The sequence below is a fragment of the Gavia stellata genome, chromosome 2 (assembly GCF_030936135.1).
Source record: "Gavia stellata isolate bGavSte3 chromosome 2, bGavSte3.hap2, whole genome shotgun sequence".
In the NCBI taxonomy this organism is placed as follows: Eukaryota; Metazoa; Chordata; class Aves; order Gaviiformes; family Gaviidae; genus Gavia; species Gavia stellata.
The window spans coordinates 78,709,030-78,726,785 of NC_082595.1; the positions used below are offsets into that span (position 1 = coordinate 78,709,030).

The following is a 17,756-nucleotide window of genomic DNA, read 5'->3' on the forward strand; positions in this document are numbered from 1 at the left end:
ATTCAGAGGATGTTCAGAAACGAGACCAGCATAAGAGACTGCCGCCCAAGTCAGGCAAGGATTCAGTAGGTGCATAGCAACAACTTGAATTTAGTGTTTCTTGATGGCACATGACAAATCGACTGCCCAAATTACATTTCGTTCAGATGCAAGTTATATTACCATCACTTGCACGACCAGTGCTGATGAGAAACCCCTGGTCCTGCTCCCCTGGCCTGCCAAGACACCCACCGCTTGGCCCCCAGCACATCAGTCACCACTCTGCCTGGAGCTGGGGCTCTTGGGGCAGGCTCCAACATGCTCCCCACCTTCCTCAGCTTCCTGGCCTAGGCAGCGAGTCTCACCCCAGCTGCCTTCACCAGCCCTGCAGCGAATCTTGCCCCACCTTACCTGCATGAATTGTGACCCAGGGAATTGCCAGGGCTATACTGAAAGCTAAGTGACAACCAAGTTCTTCAGCAAGTTTCAAAATAAGCTTTATTTATTTTAAAAGAGAAAAAAAAGCCCACGATACAGTGTTTACATCCAATCGGTCTCCTATGTAAGTTTAAATATTCGTGTAGCACACGTCTTCAAGTGTCTCCTATTGGCTGACATCACACTAGAACATCAGACTGTGCGTAGCCACCACACAGCTATAAACACAAGTACTAAAGTCAATGGAGCACACTTTCCAGCTCAAATCCTCTTGTGCTGCCATGGGTTCAGCATGATAACATTTCTCACTCATTTCAGATGAGCAGAACACCATCCTTTCCAAGATGCTTTAGAACAGATTTTGACTACCTGACATCTTCCACGAGTGGAATTTTAAAAGCAATTCCCCTGTCTTTTCATTTGGACTGGCAAAATCACAGGCTGTATTTAGGCTCCTGAGCATTTGTCATCTTTGTTCTACTCAATGACACTGCCACAGGACACAAGTAGACCTGCTTTGGATCCCACCAACATTGGTTTTATCTGTGAGCACAGGTGATCTTGCCACGTTCTCTTGTAGGAGGGGTACACTTCTCTACAAATGTGTTTTAACAAAGGTACTCTCTGACTCCTCTTCAGAAAACTCTGCTGAAATCTGTCTTTGGGAAGTTGCTTTCTCTGAGTACATTTTCTCTGGTAAATACTTGCCAGTCTGAGGCAACGCTTTTACCTTCTCTGTCTTATGGTGATTGGTTTTCACAAATCTTAGCAGATTAATGATAGCAGCTGGTGTAATTCCAGGGATGCGGCTGACTGCACCAATCTGTGTGTGGAAACAGGAACAAGTTAACCAAGAACAAACCTACACACTGGAGCTAGTGAGAAATGAGATCAAAATCTGCGGGTATTCCTTTCCCTCATTCTCCTTAACCCCCATGCCCCTTGGGAAGACAGAGAAGGGTTTTCCTTGCGGCTCAATTTTGCTGTGGCCCAACATCTTACCGTCTGGGGTCGGTTAGAGTCCAGTTTCTCCCGCACCTCTGCTGAGAGTGATGCATCAATGGCAAAGTAATCTAGGTCCTCTGGCAGTCGGAGGGCTTCATCACGACGCACTTCTTCTATTTCCTGCTGTTGATTGACTACACACCACTCGTAAGCAGCTGTGATAGAACATCAGGAAAACAAGATGACCAGATACAGATATTTATGTCAAACAGGTCATTTGCAGGAATTCTTGGAAGCAGAATGAGCAATTCCACTGAGATGGTCAAAAGCTCCTAAGGAAGTTTCAAGCCTTGCAGACTAAAGAGCCTAATTCACATCACTACTTTGGAAGAAGTCATACTCTTTAATTTGTTACAGGAATTAAGATACACAGGTTGGCTTTTTCTGTCGGGAAAGGAAAGGATGGTTTATTTGACAGAGCAGTAAGGAGGAAAAACCCAGGAGTGAACATGAATAACTGATCTCACCCCACAAATGAAACACAGGTGCTTGCACAGGGCTGTGGCCTATGGTAAAAGGTGCATGCTCTGATAACAGTGTTTCATTTCACTAAGCAGCAACATGAAACACGCTGGGATGAATGGGCTGGCTCTCCCCTTACTGAACAAAACCTACAGAGATCCCACTAACTCTTGTACTCTACCTTCTATTTTCAATCTCTCTGCCAGTTCTCTCCATTGAGCAAGCTTTCCCAGGGGCTCTGGGACAGCTCTTGCCAGAACCTCCATGTTGGCTGCCGGATATTGAAGGATGTCAAAGGCACTGTGGAGAACAAGAGTAAGTTTTTTATGGCAGGAAGCAGTCACTTGCATAAGGCAGATTTACAGCTGTTCTCATCTCAAACTTGTAAGTATCTCTGCATAAGCCAGAACAACTGCAGAGCCAAGCTCACCTCCCCACTATCTCCTCTCAGCATACACATGAGCAGTTCAGCTTTTGAAGAGGAGCTCTTTGTGAAAAATGAACAGCCAGATAGAAGGGACAAGGTAAAGGCATCAAGGGGAATCTTTCACACAGACTGAGTCAGCCAGGTCTTAGTCACTGATTTAAAACAATGGAAAAGATAAGGTGAGATAAAGGATGGGTAAGGGAAGCAAGGGCCTTTCTGCACAAGAACAGCTACCATCTGACACTAGCCTAAAATCAATGGCTGCTTTATCAAGCTTTCAGCAAAGTAGCAACCCACTGCAAAACTATTACCGCTTGGTGACACTCTCAATAAGGACAGCAAGAACTGACTGGGCCAGTACTCCCTTACTTTGGGAGCCTATGTCAGCACCAGGAAATGTGGCATAGTAAAAACACCAACATGGCACTTATTCTATAGGTAAACATCAGATGTCTGTCCCCTTAAAGTGATAAAACTGGAATCTTGGAGTACTTGACGGCTTCAGGAAGGACGGACAAATGCTGTGAAACCATTAGCCACATGTACTAAAGCAAGCTTAGGTCAGACCAGAAAGCTTCAGCTGTAACCTTTACCTGACAGGCGACCTTCGACTGCTACTGATGGCAACTTCTGGTATTAACTGGGACCATTTTGATATGCTGAACTGAAGGGATTTTAGTGTTGCAATTCCATCCTCTAAAGCAGCTCTCGTCTTAACTGCTTGTTCATACCGCTGCTGTGACACACACCCAGCTTCTTTAAAACCTGCAGAGACAGATGGCGTATGAGACAAAGGTCTACAACCAGGCAGGGCTGCTCACTGCAAGAGCCACCATAATAAAATACCTCTGTGGGTGAGCCTGGCATCGGCATTGTCAGGCCGGAGGGACATGCGGAACTCCACGCGGCTGGTGAACATCCGGTATGGCTCGCTGGTGCCCAGAGTGGTAAGGTCATCAATCAGGACACCAATGTAGCCTTCGGTGCGACTGACAATGAAAGGGGGCTTGCCATGAACCCGTAGGCAAGCATTGATCCCAGCAATCACACCCTAGGCAGACAGAAAAGAAAAAAAACATTTATCGGTCTCTTTGTGGCTAAAATATCAGCACATCTGCCTCCAAAGACTCATGTGTCAAACTGTACCCTGGAAAATGCAATAGCCTGTGCTAGTATTCTAGGCAGTCTTGTTCTTGCGATACTACGAGTGCTGAAGGGCTTCTTGGCCCCTACTGACATGACTAGAGACAATTCACAGAATCACAGAATCACTACGGTTGGAAAAGACCTGTAAGATCATCAAGTCCAACCTGGAAAAAAAAAAAAAAAAAAGCCAACCACCACACAACAACAACAAGCCACAACACACCAAAAACCAACCCACCCAACACCACAGAGCACCATGTCCATCAAGCTACATGCCACAATGCCACATCCACACGCTCCTTGAATACCTCCAGGGAGGGTGACTCTACCACCTCCCTGGGCAGCCTATTCCAATGTTTCACTACTCTCTCAGTAAAGAAATTTTTCCTAATATCTAGCCTGAACCTCCCCTGGCGCAACTTGAGGCCATTTCCTCTAGTCCTGTCACTAGTCACTTGGGAGAAGAGACCAGCACCCAACTCTCTGCAACCCCCTTTCAGGTAGTTGTAGAGAGCGATAAGGTCTCCCCTCAGCCTCCTCTTCTCCAGGCTAAACAACCCCAGCTCCCTCAGCCGCTCCTCATAAGACTTGTGCTCCAGACCCCTCACCAGCTTCGTCGCCCTTCTCTGGACACGCTCCAGCACCTCAATGTCCTTCTTGTAGTGAGGGGCCCAAAACTGAACACAGGATTCGAGGTGCGGCCTCACCAGCGCCGAGTACAGAGGCATGATCACCTCCCTGCTCCTGCTGGCCACACCATTTCTGATACAGGCCAGGATGCCGTTGGCCTTCTTGGCCACCTGGGCACACTGCTGGCTCATATTCAGCCAGCTGTCGATCAACACCCCCAGATCCTTTTCTGCGGGGCAGCTTTCCAGCCACTCGTCCCCAAGCCTGTAGCGTTGCCTGGGGTTGTAGCGGCCAAAGTGTAGAACCCGGCACTTGGCCTTATTGAACTTCATCCGGTTGGCCTCAGCCCATCGATCCAGCCTGTCCAGATCCCTCTGCAGAGCCCTCCTACCCTCAAGCAGATCAACACTCCCTCCCAACGTGGTGTCATCTGCAAACTTGCTGAGGGAGCACTCTATCCCCTCATCCAGATCATCAATGAAGACATTAAACAAGACCGGTCCCAAAACTGAGCCCTGGGGGACTCCGCTTGTGACCGGCCGCCAGCTGGATTTCACCCCATTCACTACAACTCTCTGGGCTTGGCCATCCAGCCAGTTTTTTACCCAGCGAAGTGTGTACCTGTCTAAACCACGGGCCGCCAGCTTCTCTAGGAGAATACTGTGGGGAACAGTGTCAAAGGCTTTGCTGAAGTCCAGGTAGACAACATCAACAGCCTTTCCCTCATCCACTAGGCGGGTCACCTGGTCATAGAAGGAGATCAGGTTGGTAAAGCAGGACCTGCCTTTCATGAACCCGTGCTGGCTTGGCCTGATCCCTTGCGTATCCTGCACGTGTCCCGTGAGCGCCCTCAAGATAAGCCTCTCCATAACCTTCCCCGGCACCGAGGTCAGGCTGACAGGCCTGTAGTTCCCCGGATCCTCCTTCCGACCCTTCTTGTAGATGGGCGTCACGTTGGCAAGCCTCCAGTCATCCGGGACCTCCCCCGTTAACCAGGACTGTTGATAAATGATGGAGAGCGGCTTGGCAAGCTCCTCCGCCAGCTCCCTCAGCACCCTTGGGTGGATGCCATCAGGCCCCATAGACTTATGAGTGTCCAGGTGGCATAGCAGGTCGTTAACTGCTTCCTCCTGGATCATGGGGAGCCTATTTTGCTCTCCATCCCTGTCATCCAGCTCAGGGAGACGGATACCCTGAGGATACCTGGTGTGGCTGTTAAAGACTGAGGCAAAAAAGGCATTAAGTACCTCAGCCTTTTCCTCATCCTTCGTGACAATTCCCACATGCTTTCAATTGCACAGTCTCCATGTTGAAACATTTGACAGTGCTTCCAATTACTTTTGTTACTGCAATCTCAGTAACAGCAACTGTAGATACTAAAGGTAAAAATACCTGGGCGAGTTTGGAATCGTGGTGAGCAACAAAAGTAAGACCATCTCATTACCACAAAATGGGCCTAGCAAGACTGCACATCAAAGACAAATGCCAAGGCAATATCCCTTTCTAACCGCTGAGTACACACGATCAGATTCACCCACCTGAGCTGCAGCTTCTTCATAGCCTGTAGTGCCATTTATCTGGCCTGCAAAGAAGAGGCGCTGAACAAGACGAGACTCAAGAGAAGCAGTCAGTTGACGGGGGTCTAAAAAATCATATTGCACTCCATAGCCTACAACAAACAAGACAGATCTTATGTGAGGGATTTTGAAGGTCCCTATTTATCAGCAAAGGCAATTAGTGGGGCAGAATGACTTAAGGCTGCTTTTAAATTGTAAATGGAAGTTGATAACCAAGGACAAATCCCTGCATCCAAGAATTAATTTTTTCATATTTCCTTTGTTTTGCTGTGCTCTAAACAAAAGCTGGGGTTTATTAACTGGTAACCAATACGACAAATAGATTTACAACTATTCATCCTCCCTCACCTGGCTGTAACATCTTAGCTTTTTCCAAGCCTGGGACAGATTTGATCACCTGCTCCTGAAGCTCAGGTGGCAGCGTCATCGACATGCCTTGGGGGTAAATGACATTGGACTCCAAGCCTTCGGGCTCCAGCCACACCTGATGTTCTCGGTTTGGGAAGCGCAGAACCTTTGATTCAAGAGAGGGACAGTATCTGCAACAGTAAATAGCCATGAGTGCCACCTGACATGGAGAAAACAGTAACTTTCCAGAAGCAAAGCAGGAGACCCATAGTTTCAGACAGTCAGCCTGTGCCATTGAGAGCCTCGCATGATGCCACATACTTACCGCGGGCCCCTTGTTGTCTCCCTTACATGGTTGTTCAGGTGGAGGTTATCACAGATAATTTGCTGGACTTTCAGGGTAGTGTGAGTCAGGTAACATGACAACTGATCTTCTGGCTGAAAAAGGCCAAAGCTCACTTTAAGTTAATCCAGTCACAACGCCATACTCTTACTGAACAACTCTGTTTGAGGATCTCCAAGGGCTTTTCCATGACAGTTGGCTCTCACTTCCTGGAGAGATGGGTAGTGCTGTCATACCCACTGTACAGACAGAACATGAGAAATCGGAGAGCTTGAGCAACATACCCAAAAGCAGACCAAGAACAGAACAGAACCTGGGAGTCCAGAATTCAAGTTCTATTCTATACACTGTATTCCCAATTACAGGATGGATATTGCTCTTAAAGCAACATATTATATCACAGCATTCAAATTAACCACAGGAATTCAAAGCTCTGACCTAAGAGGAGTAAGTGTTGACCTTGCAGCTAGCAGCCAATTAAAGAGTTTGGTGAAGGAAAAAAAAGAGAAAACTCTCAAACCCCTGCAATTAACATGGAAAATTCAAGGTTTGGAAAAAAAAACCACCACGTAAAGTATTTCACTGATTTTTCTGAAAAAGAGTCAGTAGACTCACATTCAAAATAGTAATAATGATGCACCTCGACTCCTTAAAACCTTTCCTACACATACCAAGGATTTCAAGGGATATTACTGTCACCCCCACCCTGCTTATAATAGGTTACTGCAATTCCTATATGCTCTGCAGCAAATTAACTCCCGATACTTAATTCCCTGCTGTTTAACTACATTATGTAAGAACGCCATCCATTTTCCAAGATTTTCTTTGGAAAAATGAGTTTCTTCTGCTTTTAAGTTACTGTTAACATGCCACCTCTGAGCTCTGTGGATAACTCCATCCTTTCTCTTTCCTAGTCAACACTATTAATGATCTGTAATTTCAACATTTTAATCTTATTGTAGAGCTGGGGTAACAAGCAAGATAACAGGTCTCATACTGGAAGTATTTTGTAAACCACCTGTGTAACCAGCACATGAAGAATACTACTAACGATATCATATTTCACGCAATTCCCACTCTAAAAGTAAAGAAAGTTTAGTTCTCAGGTTGAAAAGTGAGAGGAGAAAGGTACTTGCTTTGAAAAGAAAACAAGCAATTTCTCCCTTTGCATTCAGAGTCCTCAGAAACATAACACCTCCAGTATGAATACATCCCAGCTCCCTTTCCCAGCCATCAACTCCCCGGCTGATTCTGAGCATGACATGCCTGGAACTGCTCCCCACCCGCCCACCTGGCTCTAGGTGCATTTGATGTATGCTAGCCCACCTTGATCCACACAGCCTCGCTGAGAAAGCTGAATGGCACTGGAGGATTGTCAGCTGCACGTTCCTCCAGACCACTGAAGTCAATCGTATCTTTGGCAAGTCGGGGCGGCGTCCCAGTCTTCAGCCTGCCCACAGCAAATCCCAGTTTCTCCAGAGTCTGAGCCAGCCCGATGGCTGGCTGGTCCCCTAGCCGCCCAGCTGGGTGCATCTCCAGTCCGATGAGGACCGTACCCCTCAGAAACGTACCGGTGGTCAGGATAACACTCCCAGCATGTACTGTGCTCCCATCCCCTGAAACAACGGGTTTTCAGAGATGCATATATTTTAGTATCAACAAAGCCCTGGTATTCTGGTGCCTCTGTCTAAAACTAGACTAACAGTGTTCACTGAGGGTTTATCCATCTTTTTTTACTGAAATGCTCATTTTGTTAAATAATAAAAATATTAATTGTAATAACTGCAATAAGCAGCATGTAGTTATTTCCATATTCTTCTTATTCCTAAGCATGTTACCCCTAACACAGAAAACCCACTCCTGTGAAAAATTCCTATCCAGGCCTTTATTTCAGAAAGCTTGTTTACTAGAACAGCAAGGGGTAATAAAGCATGAGTCTGCTAGCAATAGGACACCGCTGCCCCGTAACATCGTTGGCAGCATATGCCATTTACCAAATAAAATCTCAAAACGCAGCATGGAATTCAGTATCACTAGCCTGAAGAAAATCAAACTTATGTAACCTCCCAATAGCCTATCAATCCAGGTGTGTTTTTCATTGTATTACACATGCTAACCTAGTTTAGTTTACACTCGGCCTAAATCACCTCTATTGGCTAATTCAACTTTCTCACTGATGAATCAGAAATGTTTACCCTAAAGGCTGCTCTTAGTGTAGAGTAACCGAAGGTGCTTACTGAGTTACTAGCACGTACCCAGAACGACTCCTGTGACTTGGCATTTCCCAGGATGGTTTGGTTCTGGCTCTGTCAAGAGCAGATCCTCCACAGATGCCTCATGAACTGTCAACAGTGGTGTGTTAAGGATTTCTTTCTGTCATGAAAGGAGTTACTGCAAAAATCTAGGAAGTTACAAGACACATGGGCAGTCCCAAACCCTGCTGATTTCCAAAAACGTGTATCAACCTCTTCCCTTTTCCATTCTTAGCAGGTCACTTGGCAGACACGCAGTTACTGTACTATCCCAATCTATCAAGTAGAACTTTTAATTTACAGATAGAGTTTAAGCTCAAAAGAAACTATTTGGTCATGAAGCCTGAACTGTATATAAAATGCTAAAAAAATTTTTAAACTATGCTAAGCTCCAACAACTTACACTGCATTAAAGTACCAAACAGAAAGGCATCTAGGTTTGATGGGAAAACATTAAAAACCAAAACACACCCCCATCATCCTCTATAGCTTATTCTAATACTTTAGATTTGAGTAATTAATTCTAATACTCCAGCCCACAAACACGCACAGAAAACCCCTGGAAATAAACCCGTGTTTTTAAACTAGCCATCGCTCTTGACTTTCTCTTAAAATACCCCCGCTCCCATTTAACAGTAGCTGCCATTTTTAGCAGACTGTATGTACAGAGAGCCCTACACACGGCTTACGTGTCCTAAAGCAGGGTAGTCTCGGGGCGGCTGCCACCAGCCCTCCCGTTCCCAGGCCGAGGCTCTCTAACCCCTCCGCCCCGGCTGGGGAACGCCGGTGCCGGCTGCCCGCCGGGCGCTGCGGGGCAGCGGAGCCGCTCGCTCCTCCGGGGAGCGCCCACCCAGGCCCACCGCGCCGGCAGCGGCGCAAGGCTGCGGCCTCCCGCCTCGGCAGACGGGCTCCTCAGGCCGAGCGCCTGCGGACGCCGTCCTGCGCCTGCGGAAGCCAAGTCCAACCCCTCAGCCTCCCCGCAGGCGGGGAGGGGCGCTCAGCCCCCGCTGGCAGCCCGCCCCGACGCCGCCCCCCGCCCGCTCTCACCTGCATGTTCTCCTTGTAGCGGCGCCGGTCGATCTGGGCGCGGAGGCCCCACACCGCCGGGCCCTTGCAGCGGTTCAGCACTTTGTAGTGCACGCCGGAGCGGTCGCAGAGACGGCCGCACAGCCCGTCCAGGGCGTCCACCTCTCTCATGAGATGCCCCTTCCCGATGCCGCCGAAGGAGGGGTTGCAGGACATCTCCCCTAGGGAGGGGACACACGGACACCCCTCACCGCCGCCGCCCAGGGCTCCCCAAACCTCCCCGGCTTAGCGCCGCTCCCCACACCGGAAAGACCCGCGGCGCCCGCGGGAAACGGGCCCGGCCCGGCCGGCAGCGGGAGGCCGGGCCAGCGCCCCGCGGTACCTTCCCCCCTCCGCCCGCGGCCGAGCCTGGTCCCGGCGGTACCGATGGTGCCGATCCTGTGCGTGAGCAGCAGCGTGCGGGCCCCGCCGCGGGCAGCCGCCGCCGCCGCCTCCGTCCCCGCATGGCCCCCACCGATCACCACCACTTCGTAGCGCGGTGCCACCGCGCCGGCCTCGCTGCCCGCCCGGCGGTGCGCGGGGCGCGGCGCCGGGGGCAGCGCCAGGCGGCGCCAGCCGCCGCGCAGCAACATGGCAGCCGCGGTCCGCCCGGCAGCGGGCAGCAGCCTCCGGGCGGAACCGGAAGCGGGGGGCGGGCACGCCGCCGCGTCTCGTCTGCTTGGGGGCGGGAGGGGCGGAGCCGTTCGCTCCCGAGGGGCGGGAGCCGCGGCGCAGGGCGTCCCTCCGCGTCCGCCCGCTCCGTGAGGAGCAGCCCCGGCGGGCGGTGCCTCCTGCCGGGGGCCTGGCCCGCCGCTCTGGCGGTAGCGAGCGGCTGGTGAGGCAGGGCGGCCGCGGTGCTCACGTGCCCTCGCCCCGCGGACAGGTGGGGCCGCCCGCGAGCGGGAAAACGCACCCAGGGGATTGGAGGGAGGCGAGCGGCCGCGCCCCTCGAATGGCCCGGCCCGGCCCGGCTGTCGCTGTCGGAACTTTCCCGCGCCCGGGCAGAAGCAGGCAGAGCCGGGCAGCGCAGGAGAGCGCGGGCGGCTCGTCCCCTCCGCCCGGCGAGGGTTTCGTTTCCTCGGCGGAGGCGCGCTGCCTGGAAGAGGAACTCGCCTGAGGCGAGAGGCGGGAAACCCCCTCCCGCGGGGCCGCGCTCGCTGTCCTGCGGGTGCGGAGAGGGAGCGGAGGCCATGGACGGCGCCGGCGGCAGAGGGGAGCGGGGCAGGCGGGCGGCGCGGCCCGCAGCCTCGCGGGGCCGGGGCGCGGCGAGGGGCGCCGCCCGCAGCGCCTCGCGGGGCCGCGGCGCAGGCGACAGCCCGGGCCGCGCAGCGACGCGAGGGGCGCCGCGGAGGGACGGACCCACCGCACAGCGCGGCCGCCCGGCGCGACGCGCCTCCGCCGGCAGCGGCCTGCCGGCGGGCCCGGCAGCGGGCGGCGGAGAGCCGCCCCCCGCTCGTCGCGGCAGGGCAGCGGCCGCCAGAGCCCCCGCGGCGCGGAACCGAGCAGCGGTGCCCGACGGGGCGGTCGCAGCCCCTGTGGTCCCCCGCCGCCCCCCGTCGGCGGCGGGCGCCCTGCGCCTCCGGGAGGTGCTGTCGCGGCTCAGCCTGGGCCGCCAGGACGTGTCCGAGGCGTCGGCGCTGGTGAACCAGGTCGTCTCGCACCTGATCCAGGCCATCCGGAGCACGGACGGCAGCTTCAGCTCCATCGAGCGGCTGGGCGCCGGCAGCTACTACGAACGCGTCAAGGTGGGTGCGGGGGCGCGGCCGTTCCGGTGCCGGCAGCGCCTCTCCCGCCGGTCCGCCCGGGGGTCCGGCGGGAGAGGCGCACCCCGGGCGCCCGCCGGGCTCCGGATTGGGGCGGCAGCGCAGGCGGGGGGAAACGGGCGGTGTCCGCGGCAGCAGGTGGAGCCCCGGAGCCCGCCAAGCGCCGCTCCTGCCGCTTGAGAACGGCTGTAAGGTGGCCCTTCCCGACAAGACTTTAAGGATTACTACGTTAATTAACAATTAATTATAAAATAGCTAACTTACTGGAAAATGAATGTATGTGCGTTTAGTAAGAGACGCTGCCTGAACGGGACTCGCTTTAAAGCCGCAGCAAGCCCCTGCCCTTGCACAGCACGCAGGTAAGCCCAGCGTAAGCGGAGGACGAGTCTGGTATAGCACCGCATGAAAGGCTCTGTGCCAATTTTTAGTTTATTTATAGTTTTTCTAAAAAGCAGGAGAAACAGCAACGCCTTTTTTCTGGTTCCAGCTCAATCTGAAACAAAGTTTAACATGGGGACACTTTATTTTTTAAAAATCAGCTTCAGGCATAGCAATGCATTTTTTTAAACTCACAGCTGATTCCTATGTGCAAAAGGATGACTAAGATCAGCATTTATGCATTACTTAGAACAGCTTAAGAATCTTAATGCTCTCTTAAAAATTAGTAAGTTGGACAGCTGGGAAATAAACTGCGATCAGTAAATTGCTTTTCTCCACTCAAATGCACAGCAATCTTGTAATACAAATCCACAGAAATAAGCTCGTATTTTGCACCAGACATGAAAAGTAGACCAAAGCAGTTGTAGATAAAACCACAACCGGTATAAGAGCCTAAAGAGAATAAAACATGAGTTTGCACATTGGCTCTTGTATTCTCATACTTTGCAGATATCTGAACCAAATGAGTTTGACATCATGCTTGTAATGCCTGTTACAAGACTTCAGCTGGATGAATGCGATGACACTGGAGCCTATTATTATCTAACATTCAAAAGAAATCCAAAAGAAAAGTATTTGCTGAAGTTTTTAGATGAAGATGGAAAATTATCAGCCCTTAAAATGCTTCAAGCGCTAAGAGAAATTATTAAACGAGAAGTAAAAAACATTAAAAGTAAGTACTGAGAGAACAAGCTTCACCTAGGAGTGCTAAAAATCCAATTAAATTGCATATATGCATTGCCCTGTTGTTAGTAAAATGTGGTTTCCACCCTCCTCCCCCGCCCCAGTCAGCTGTCTCTTCTGGACATAGCTGTAACTGTAACCCCTCCTGTCAAGTTTGCTCTTGTGCTAAGAATACAAATACATCAGAGCTAATCATATTATGTGATTAACCTATTGCTCCACTATGCCATCCTCTTTCCACATGAAAATAATGAATATTAAGGGTTCTATTGCATGCTTGGTACTTCGTACATGACCTATACATTTTGAATCTATCTGCCATATACAAAGAACCGTTTGCTGAACTAGTAGCAAAAGGAAGAGCTTTTTTAAACATTACCTAGTATTTTATATCCATCTATATAGAAAACATATTCCCTTTTAGGGTCCTCTTCTTCTCCAAAGCCTTCAGAAACATTGTGGCCAAGTATCTTTAGTCTCACTGTTTTCAACAGTGAAGCAGTTGGAAAACATTACTTTATTTCTGATTCTGTAGATATAGTAAATCAAGTAAACACAGCAGTTCAAGAAGAGTGTTCCTTATTTCATAGAACTCAACAGGCCTTCTTAATGTTTTATTTAAAATCCATATCCTGTAGGATAAAGAGCCAGTGACTGAACCTGGGTATTTCTTTTGATTAATTATAAATTTCCTAAGGTAAAAACCTTAGCATTCTTCAAAAAAAGTTTCTGATATATAAATACATACATATAAAAAAAATAAATTTCTTCTTTGTTACTAGATGTGGAAGTAACTGTGAAAAGGAAAAAGGCTGGAAGCCCTGCAATAACTCTTCAGATCAAAAATCCTCCAGCAGAAATATCAGTGGACATCATCTTGACTTTGGAAGTTCAGCAGAGCTGGCCGCCCAGCACACAGGATGGCCTCAAAATTGAACAGTGGCTGGGAAGAAAAGTCAGGGGAGAGTTCAGAAATAAATCACTTTATTTAGTAGCCAAGGAAAACAAAAAAGAAAAGGTTCTAAGAGGTACCTCAAATACAGACAATAAGTCTAAGTTATGAAATATCTTCTCTACAACTTGATCACTACAAGTGCTGTGAAAAGTGTATCCAGATTCTGTTCAGTATTCTGCCTTTGTGGTGCAGATCTTTATCTTATCCTGGATATATCCAGATCAAAGACAATTGAAATCCCTCTTTAAAACATGAGATTTGTGACGCTGCTTGTCCTGTTCTGAAATCTAAAGACAAAACTGCTCTGCTACTCCTAAGAGCATTATATTACATCTATGAATTCAGGTGCATGAATATGGACCTTTGCTGTGCTAGTGCTGTACTTAACAGCAACATCCACTCCTTCACTTTGTAAGGAAAAAAAGTATATGAAAAGATTTCTAAAAAGGCAGGGAACACCCCTGTAAGTGGACTGTATACACAAGTTATATACTTCTGGAGGAAGTAAACTCTGTACTTTTCTAGCAAGATACATTATTTCTCACTGAACTCTGGTCTAACTACAACTTTTTTTTTTTTTCTCCATATCACTGTCACACCAAGCCTACATTAGTTTGCAGGAACATCCCAACTTGTCATTGCATTACAAGAACTGATTATTTCAGCAAAAAGAGTTCAGGCAATCTGGTATTTTTTTTTTTAATTAGCGTGCCCATCTCAACAATGCCAAATAAGTCATTACTGCTCTACTGGGATATCTCTTCCTGTGAAAATTAAACACAAAGAGTAATTGAACCAAACAGGCAAGGGCAAGTCTTACAAAAATGATTGCTGATGTTTTAAAAATGGGGTTGAGCTATGTTAATCGTCATTTTCAGAAACATTACCAGAAGAACAAAAATGCTTTAGAGTAGTCACCTTACCCAAGACAAACTCACAGGCATATTACTTGCACAAAGAAACTGAAACCAATAGTGAAGGGGTATTTTATTCAGAACTGGAATGGTTAATGCAGTAAGGCTAATAATACAGAACAGAAATTCAAAGGCAGTAGATTTGTATGAGTACTGTAATTCCCCAAATTGTGTTCAACACATGCAGGAAAGTTCAGAATTAAGCTTAAAGTAAATCCAAACATCCTTAAGAATATAATTAAAGCATCCAAAAAATTAACTATGTCCTATATTAATAACATTCTAATTGTCTTTATGTGGAGCACCTGGGGAATTAAGGAAGAGTAACTAATTGTAGTCACTGAATTATGGTGGGGTTTTTTTTGTTAAAGTGCAAAGAAATTGCTGATATTTAAAATTAAGTCAATTATAAAGTCTTTTTTTTTCCTAGTTACAGACACTGATACTTACTGCTGTATAAAAATTTAACAATTTTGTACTCAACTTTAGGAAACACCTGGCGACTCTCTTTCTCACATATTGAGAAGGCCATGATGAACAACCACGGCAGCTCAAAGACATGTTGTGAATCTGATGGACCGAAGTGCTGTAGGTTGGTATTTCATATGAGTATTTTACTTTAAGGCTGTGTGAGCCACGCTAGCACAGTCTAGCACTGTTTCCGATCAAATTCTTAAATGTTAAACTAAGACTAATTACTCATAATAGGGAGCAAGAATAAGGCATCAAGAATTTAGGCATCATTCTTCTACAGCAGTAGAATGTTGCATGTACTCGCTGAACATCTGACTTGCATTTACTCAGCGAGAGGTGGAAACAAATTACATTGCAGGTTTACACTCCAGACTTGCCTTAGAAAGCAAAAAGATATGACTTGTTAAATAATCTTTCCCAAACTCAGTCCTGTTTAGAAGAACCAGCTTAAAAGTCTGATGACTCAGCTTTCTGAGCTTTGGGAATAAAATTACACTTCATACCAAGACAATTTCTAAAATGATGGTGAGATAAGAACTGCTGAATTGGATCAGGATGAATAAATGATTTTTCACTCCCATAAAAACTGGTTTTCCCATTTCTTCAAAGAGAAAGAAGAAAACCCACATGAAGTACAAAACCTCCTTAATGGCAAACCAACTTCTAGTTTACTTACATCTTGTACTGAATCAAGAAAGGCACAAGAGAACTAACGCATAATTCTTTTTGTCTTTGCTTTATGAATATTATCAGACATGCTGTGCCCCTACCTAGCAGTGTATTTAACTATATATACCTCTTCCCCTCTTGGCATGCCTCAGGAAGGTTGTGCCATTTCCTTCAGTGTAAATCCAAGCCAGAAGGGCAGCTTTAATCTTAAGCAGTGCTCCAAGTTCATGTTATACTGGTAGCATCTGCAGCTGGGAGACTACCCTGCAAGCACGCTGCTGACCAATGCTTTGCATTTCTGTGTTGCTGTGGCTACCAGTGAAAGTGGTGCTTGCACAAAACCTATTGCTTAAAGTAGAAATCCTTCATTGCTAGAATTTGACTTCACATACAGTAGTTCAAGGATTATCCAGCCTATTGCTGCACTTATTTTCAGGTTTTATTTAAAACATTATTGAAAAATGTTACCCTATTAAAGCAAGAACATTTTTATTGCTTCCACGAATAATGTGTATTAAAATATCTAAAATACATATTTAGAACTGGCTATGCAGAAGGTACCTAATAAATTCTTATTTGTTTAACAGGAAAGGTTGTCTTAAGCTTCTGAAGTATCTTCTAGAGCAACTTAAAATGAAATACACAAAAGAGTTGGAAAAATTCTGTTCGTATCATGCCAAAACTGCTTTTTTCCACTCATGTGTCATGTGGCCAAATGACACAGACTGGCATTTGGGAGACCTGGATTATTGCTTTCAGAGATATCTGGGGTATTTTCTGGATTGCCTTCAAAAGTCTCAGTTGCCACACTTTTTTATTCCCCAATACAACTTGCTCAGCCTGGAAGATAAAGCGAGCAGAGATTTCCTTTCAAGACAAATAAACTATCAATTGAACAACAGATTCCCAATATTTCAGGAGAGGTATTAAAAACATTGTTTACAGTAGCTATCTGAAAGCAAGTCGTGTAGATTTGCGTATTTAAAACCGGAAGTTCTGCACCTCAGTAACTCAGATACTACAAAAAACACAACGAAATCAAGAACACTAAGAGAAAAATGCCTATTTCAGTCACGCTGCTTAGCTATAACCCTTAAAAGAAATAGGACGTTTGAAGGAAAATTCATCTTCCCTATCCAAGTGTGGATGTCACCTGCAAAATATCTTCAAGATGTACTAAGAACGTATAAAAGATTTTGCAGTAGTTAATCTCCCACATGCAATTTCTACAATTCCAAATATAAAAGGCACCAATGACTGGGTGAAGTGAAAAATGACCATTTTTTAATTTAAAATGAAGATCCACTGCAGAATATCCAAAACACACTCTTGCTTTCAAAAACAAAAAAGTCACTGGAGTTACTTTGCCATAAACCAGAACAACTTCTCCAGATCAACTGAGTGGATGAAGACCTTTTGCAGAAGACAATCACCAGCAACAGTGAACAGAAAAAGAGAATATGGTATCAAAATAATAGGAAGTTCCTGAAGTAACTTATCTTTTCTGAGTCTTCAGAATTGCTTTGGAAGTTAGTCTTTTCCCTGGACTCTGGACGGGAAGCAATCATCATCATCTAATGTGCTACAACAGAGTAAAAATTAATTATGCCAATGAGCATTTGTGTGACAAATCTTGTAGAAAGAAATGTATCTTCAACCCATATCAAGGAGGAAAAGTCTCCACGTGAAAGGTTATCAAAACCAAAACGCAGCATGAATCTGACATTCTCTGTATCAGAATTCAGTTCCATTTTTCTTATCTTGAAGAGTATGTGTGTTAGGAAAACAGAGTAATTATAATATTTCCTATTAGTAAAATTGTGCAGGTAATAAATACACAGCATTTAGGAACTGCTGTGCTCTAAGTAAATACATCTTTTGGTTTTTCTTAAGGAAGCCAGTGGAAGTCCATGTTTTTAGCCTACTTTTTGAAGGCACAGTAACCTACTGGCTTAAATCATGCCCAGATTTCACCTCAATTATGAGCAAATAAAAAAGAGGAAAGGCCAGAAGAACATTTGGAGATGAATTTTATTAAAATATTCTCATTGCACTAGATTCAGTTTATTAGCTTTTCATTTACTCATATCACACACGAGTAAACAAGTTCAGACCAAGTGTCATATGAAGGAATAGCTCCTTCCCCACGAAACTTCCAAAGACTGAAAACACACCCCATTATCATTA

The 17,756-nt window shown here is 46.9% G+C and overlaps 2 protein-coding genes across 2 annotated transcripts; one reads left to right on the forward strand and one right to left on the reverse strand.

Annotated features, from left to right (window-relative positions):
- Positions 1–459: 459 nt before the first annotated feature.
- MTO1 (mitochondrial tRNA translation optimization 1) lies at positions 460–10,265 on the reverse strand. Its single transcript, XM_059830812.1, has 12 exons — positions 10,058–10,265; positions 9,655–9,854; positions 8,611–8,728; positions 7,682–7,971; positions 6,338–6,450; positions 6,013–6,203; positions 5,626–5,756; positions 3,158–3,362; positions 2,905–3,076; positions 2,066–2,184; positions 1,420–1,577; positions 460–1,240 (listed from the first exon to the last, which is right to left on the reverse strand). Exons 1-12 carry the CDS (start codon positions 10,263–10,265, stop codon positions 1,013–1,015), a joined length of 2,133 nt encoding a protein of 710 aa, XP_059686795.1. The 3' UTR covers positions 460–1,012.
- Positions 10,266–10,862: 597 nt separating this feature from the next.
- CGAS (cyclic GMP-AMP synthase) lies at positions 10,863–16,654 on the forward strand. The gene is made up of 5 exons (XM_059835609.1): positions 10,863–11,417; positions 12,324–12,546; positions 13,340–13,585; positions 14,916–15,018; positions 16,157–16,654. Exons 1-5 carry the CDS (start codon positions 10,863–10,865, stop codon positions 16,497–16,499), a joined length of 1,470 nt encoding a protein of 489 aa, XP_059691592.1. The 3' UTR covers positions 16,500–16,654.
- Positions 16,655–17,756: the final 1,102 nt, after the last annotated feature.

What these genes read in the sequence shown, in the direction of transcription:
- MTO1 (XM_059830812.1), bottom strand. Translation starts at nt 10,265, where the DNA reads ATGTTGCTGCGCGGCGGCTGGCGCCGCCTGGCGCTGCCCCCGGCGCCG. An exon ending in GAGACAACAAGGGGCCCGCG is followed by an intron (nt 6,204 to 6,337) that starts GTAAGTATGTGG and finishes TTACTGTTGCAG; the next exon opens with ATACTGTCCCTCTCTTGAAT. An exon ending in ATGAAGAAGCTGCAGCTCAG is followed by an intron (nt 3,363 to 5,625) that starts GTGGGTGAATCT and finishes CTGTCTGCCTAG; the next exon opens with GGTGTGATTGCTGGGATCAA.
- CGAS (XM_059835609.1), top strand. Translation starts at nt 10,863, where the DNA reads ATGGACGGCGCCGGCGGCAGAGGGGAGCGGGGCAGGCGGGCGGCGCGG. An exon ending in GCTACTACGAACGCGTCAAG is followed by an intron (nt 11,418 to 12,323) that starts GTGGGTGCGGGG and finishes CATACTTTGCAG; the next exon opens with ATATCTGAACCAAATGAGTT. An exon ending in AGAAGTAAAAAACATTAAAA is followed by an intron (nt 12,547 to 13,339) that starts GTAAGTACTGAG and finishes CTTTGTTACTAG; the next exon opens with ATGTGGAAGTAACTGTGAAA.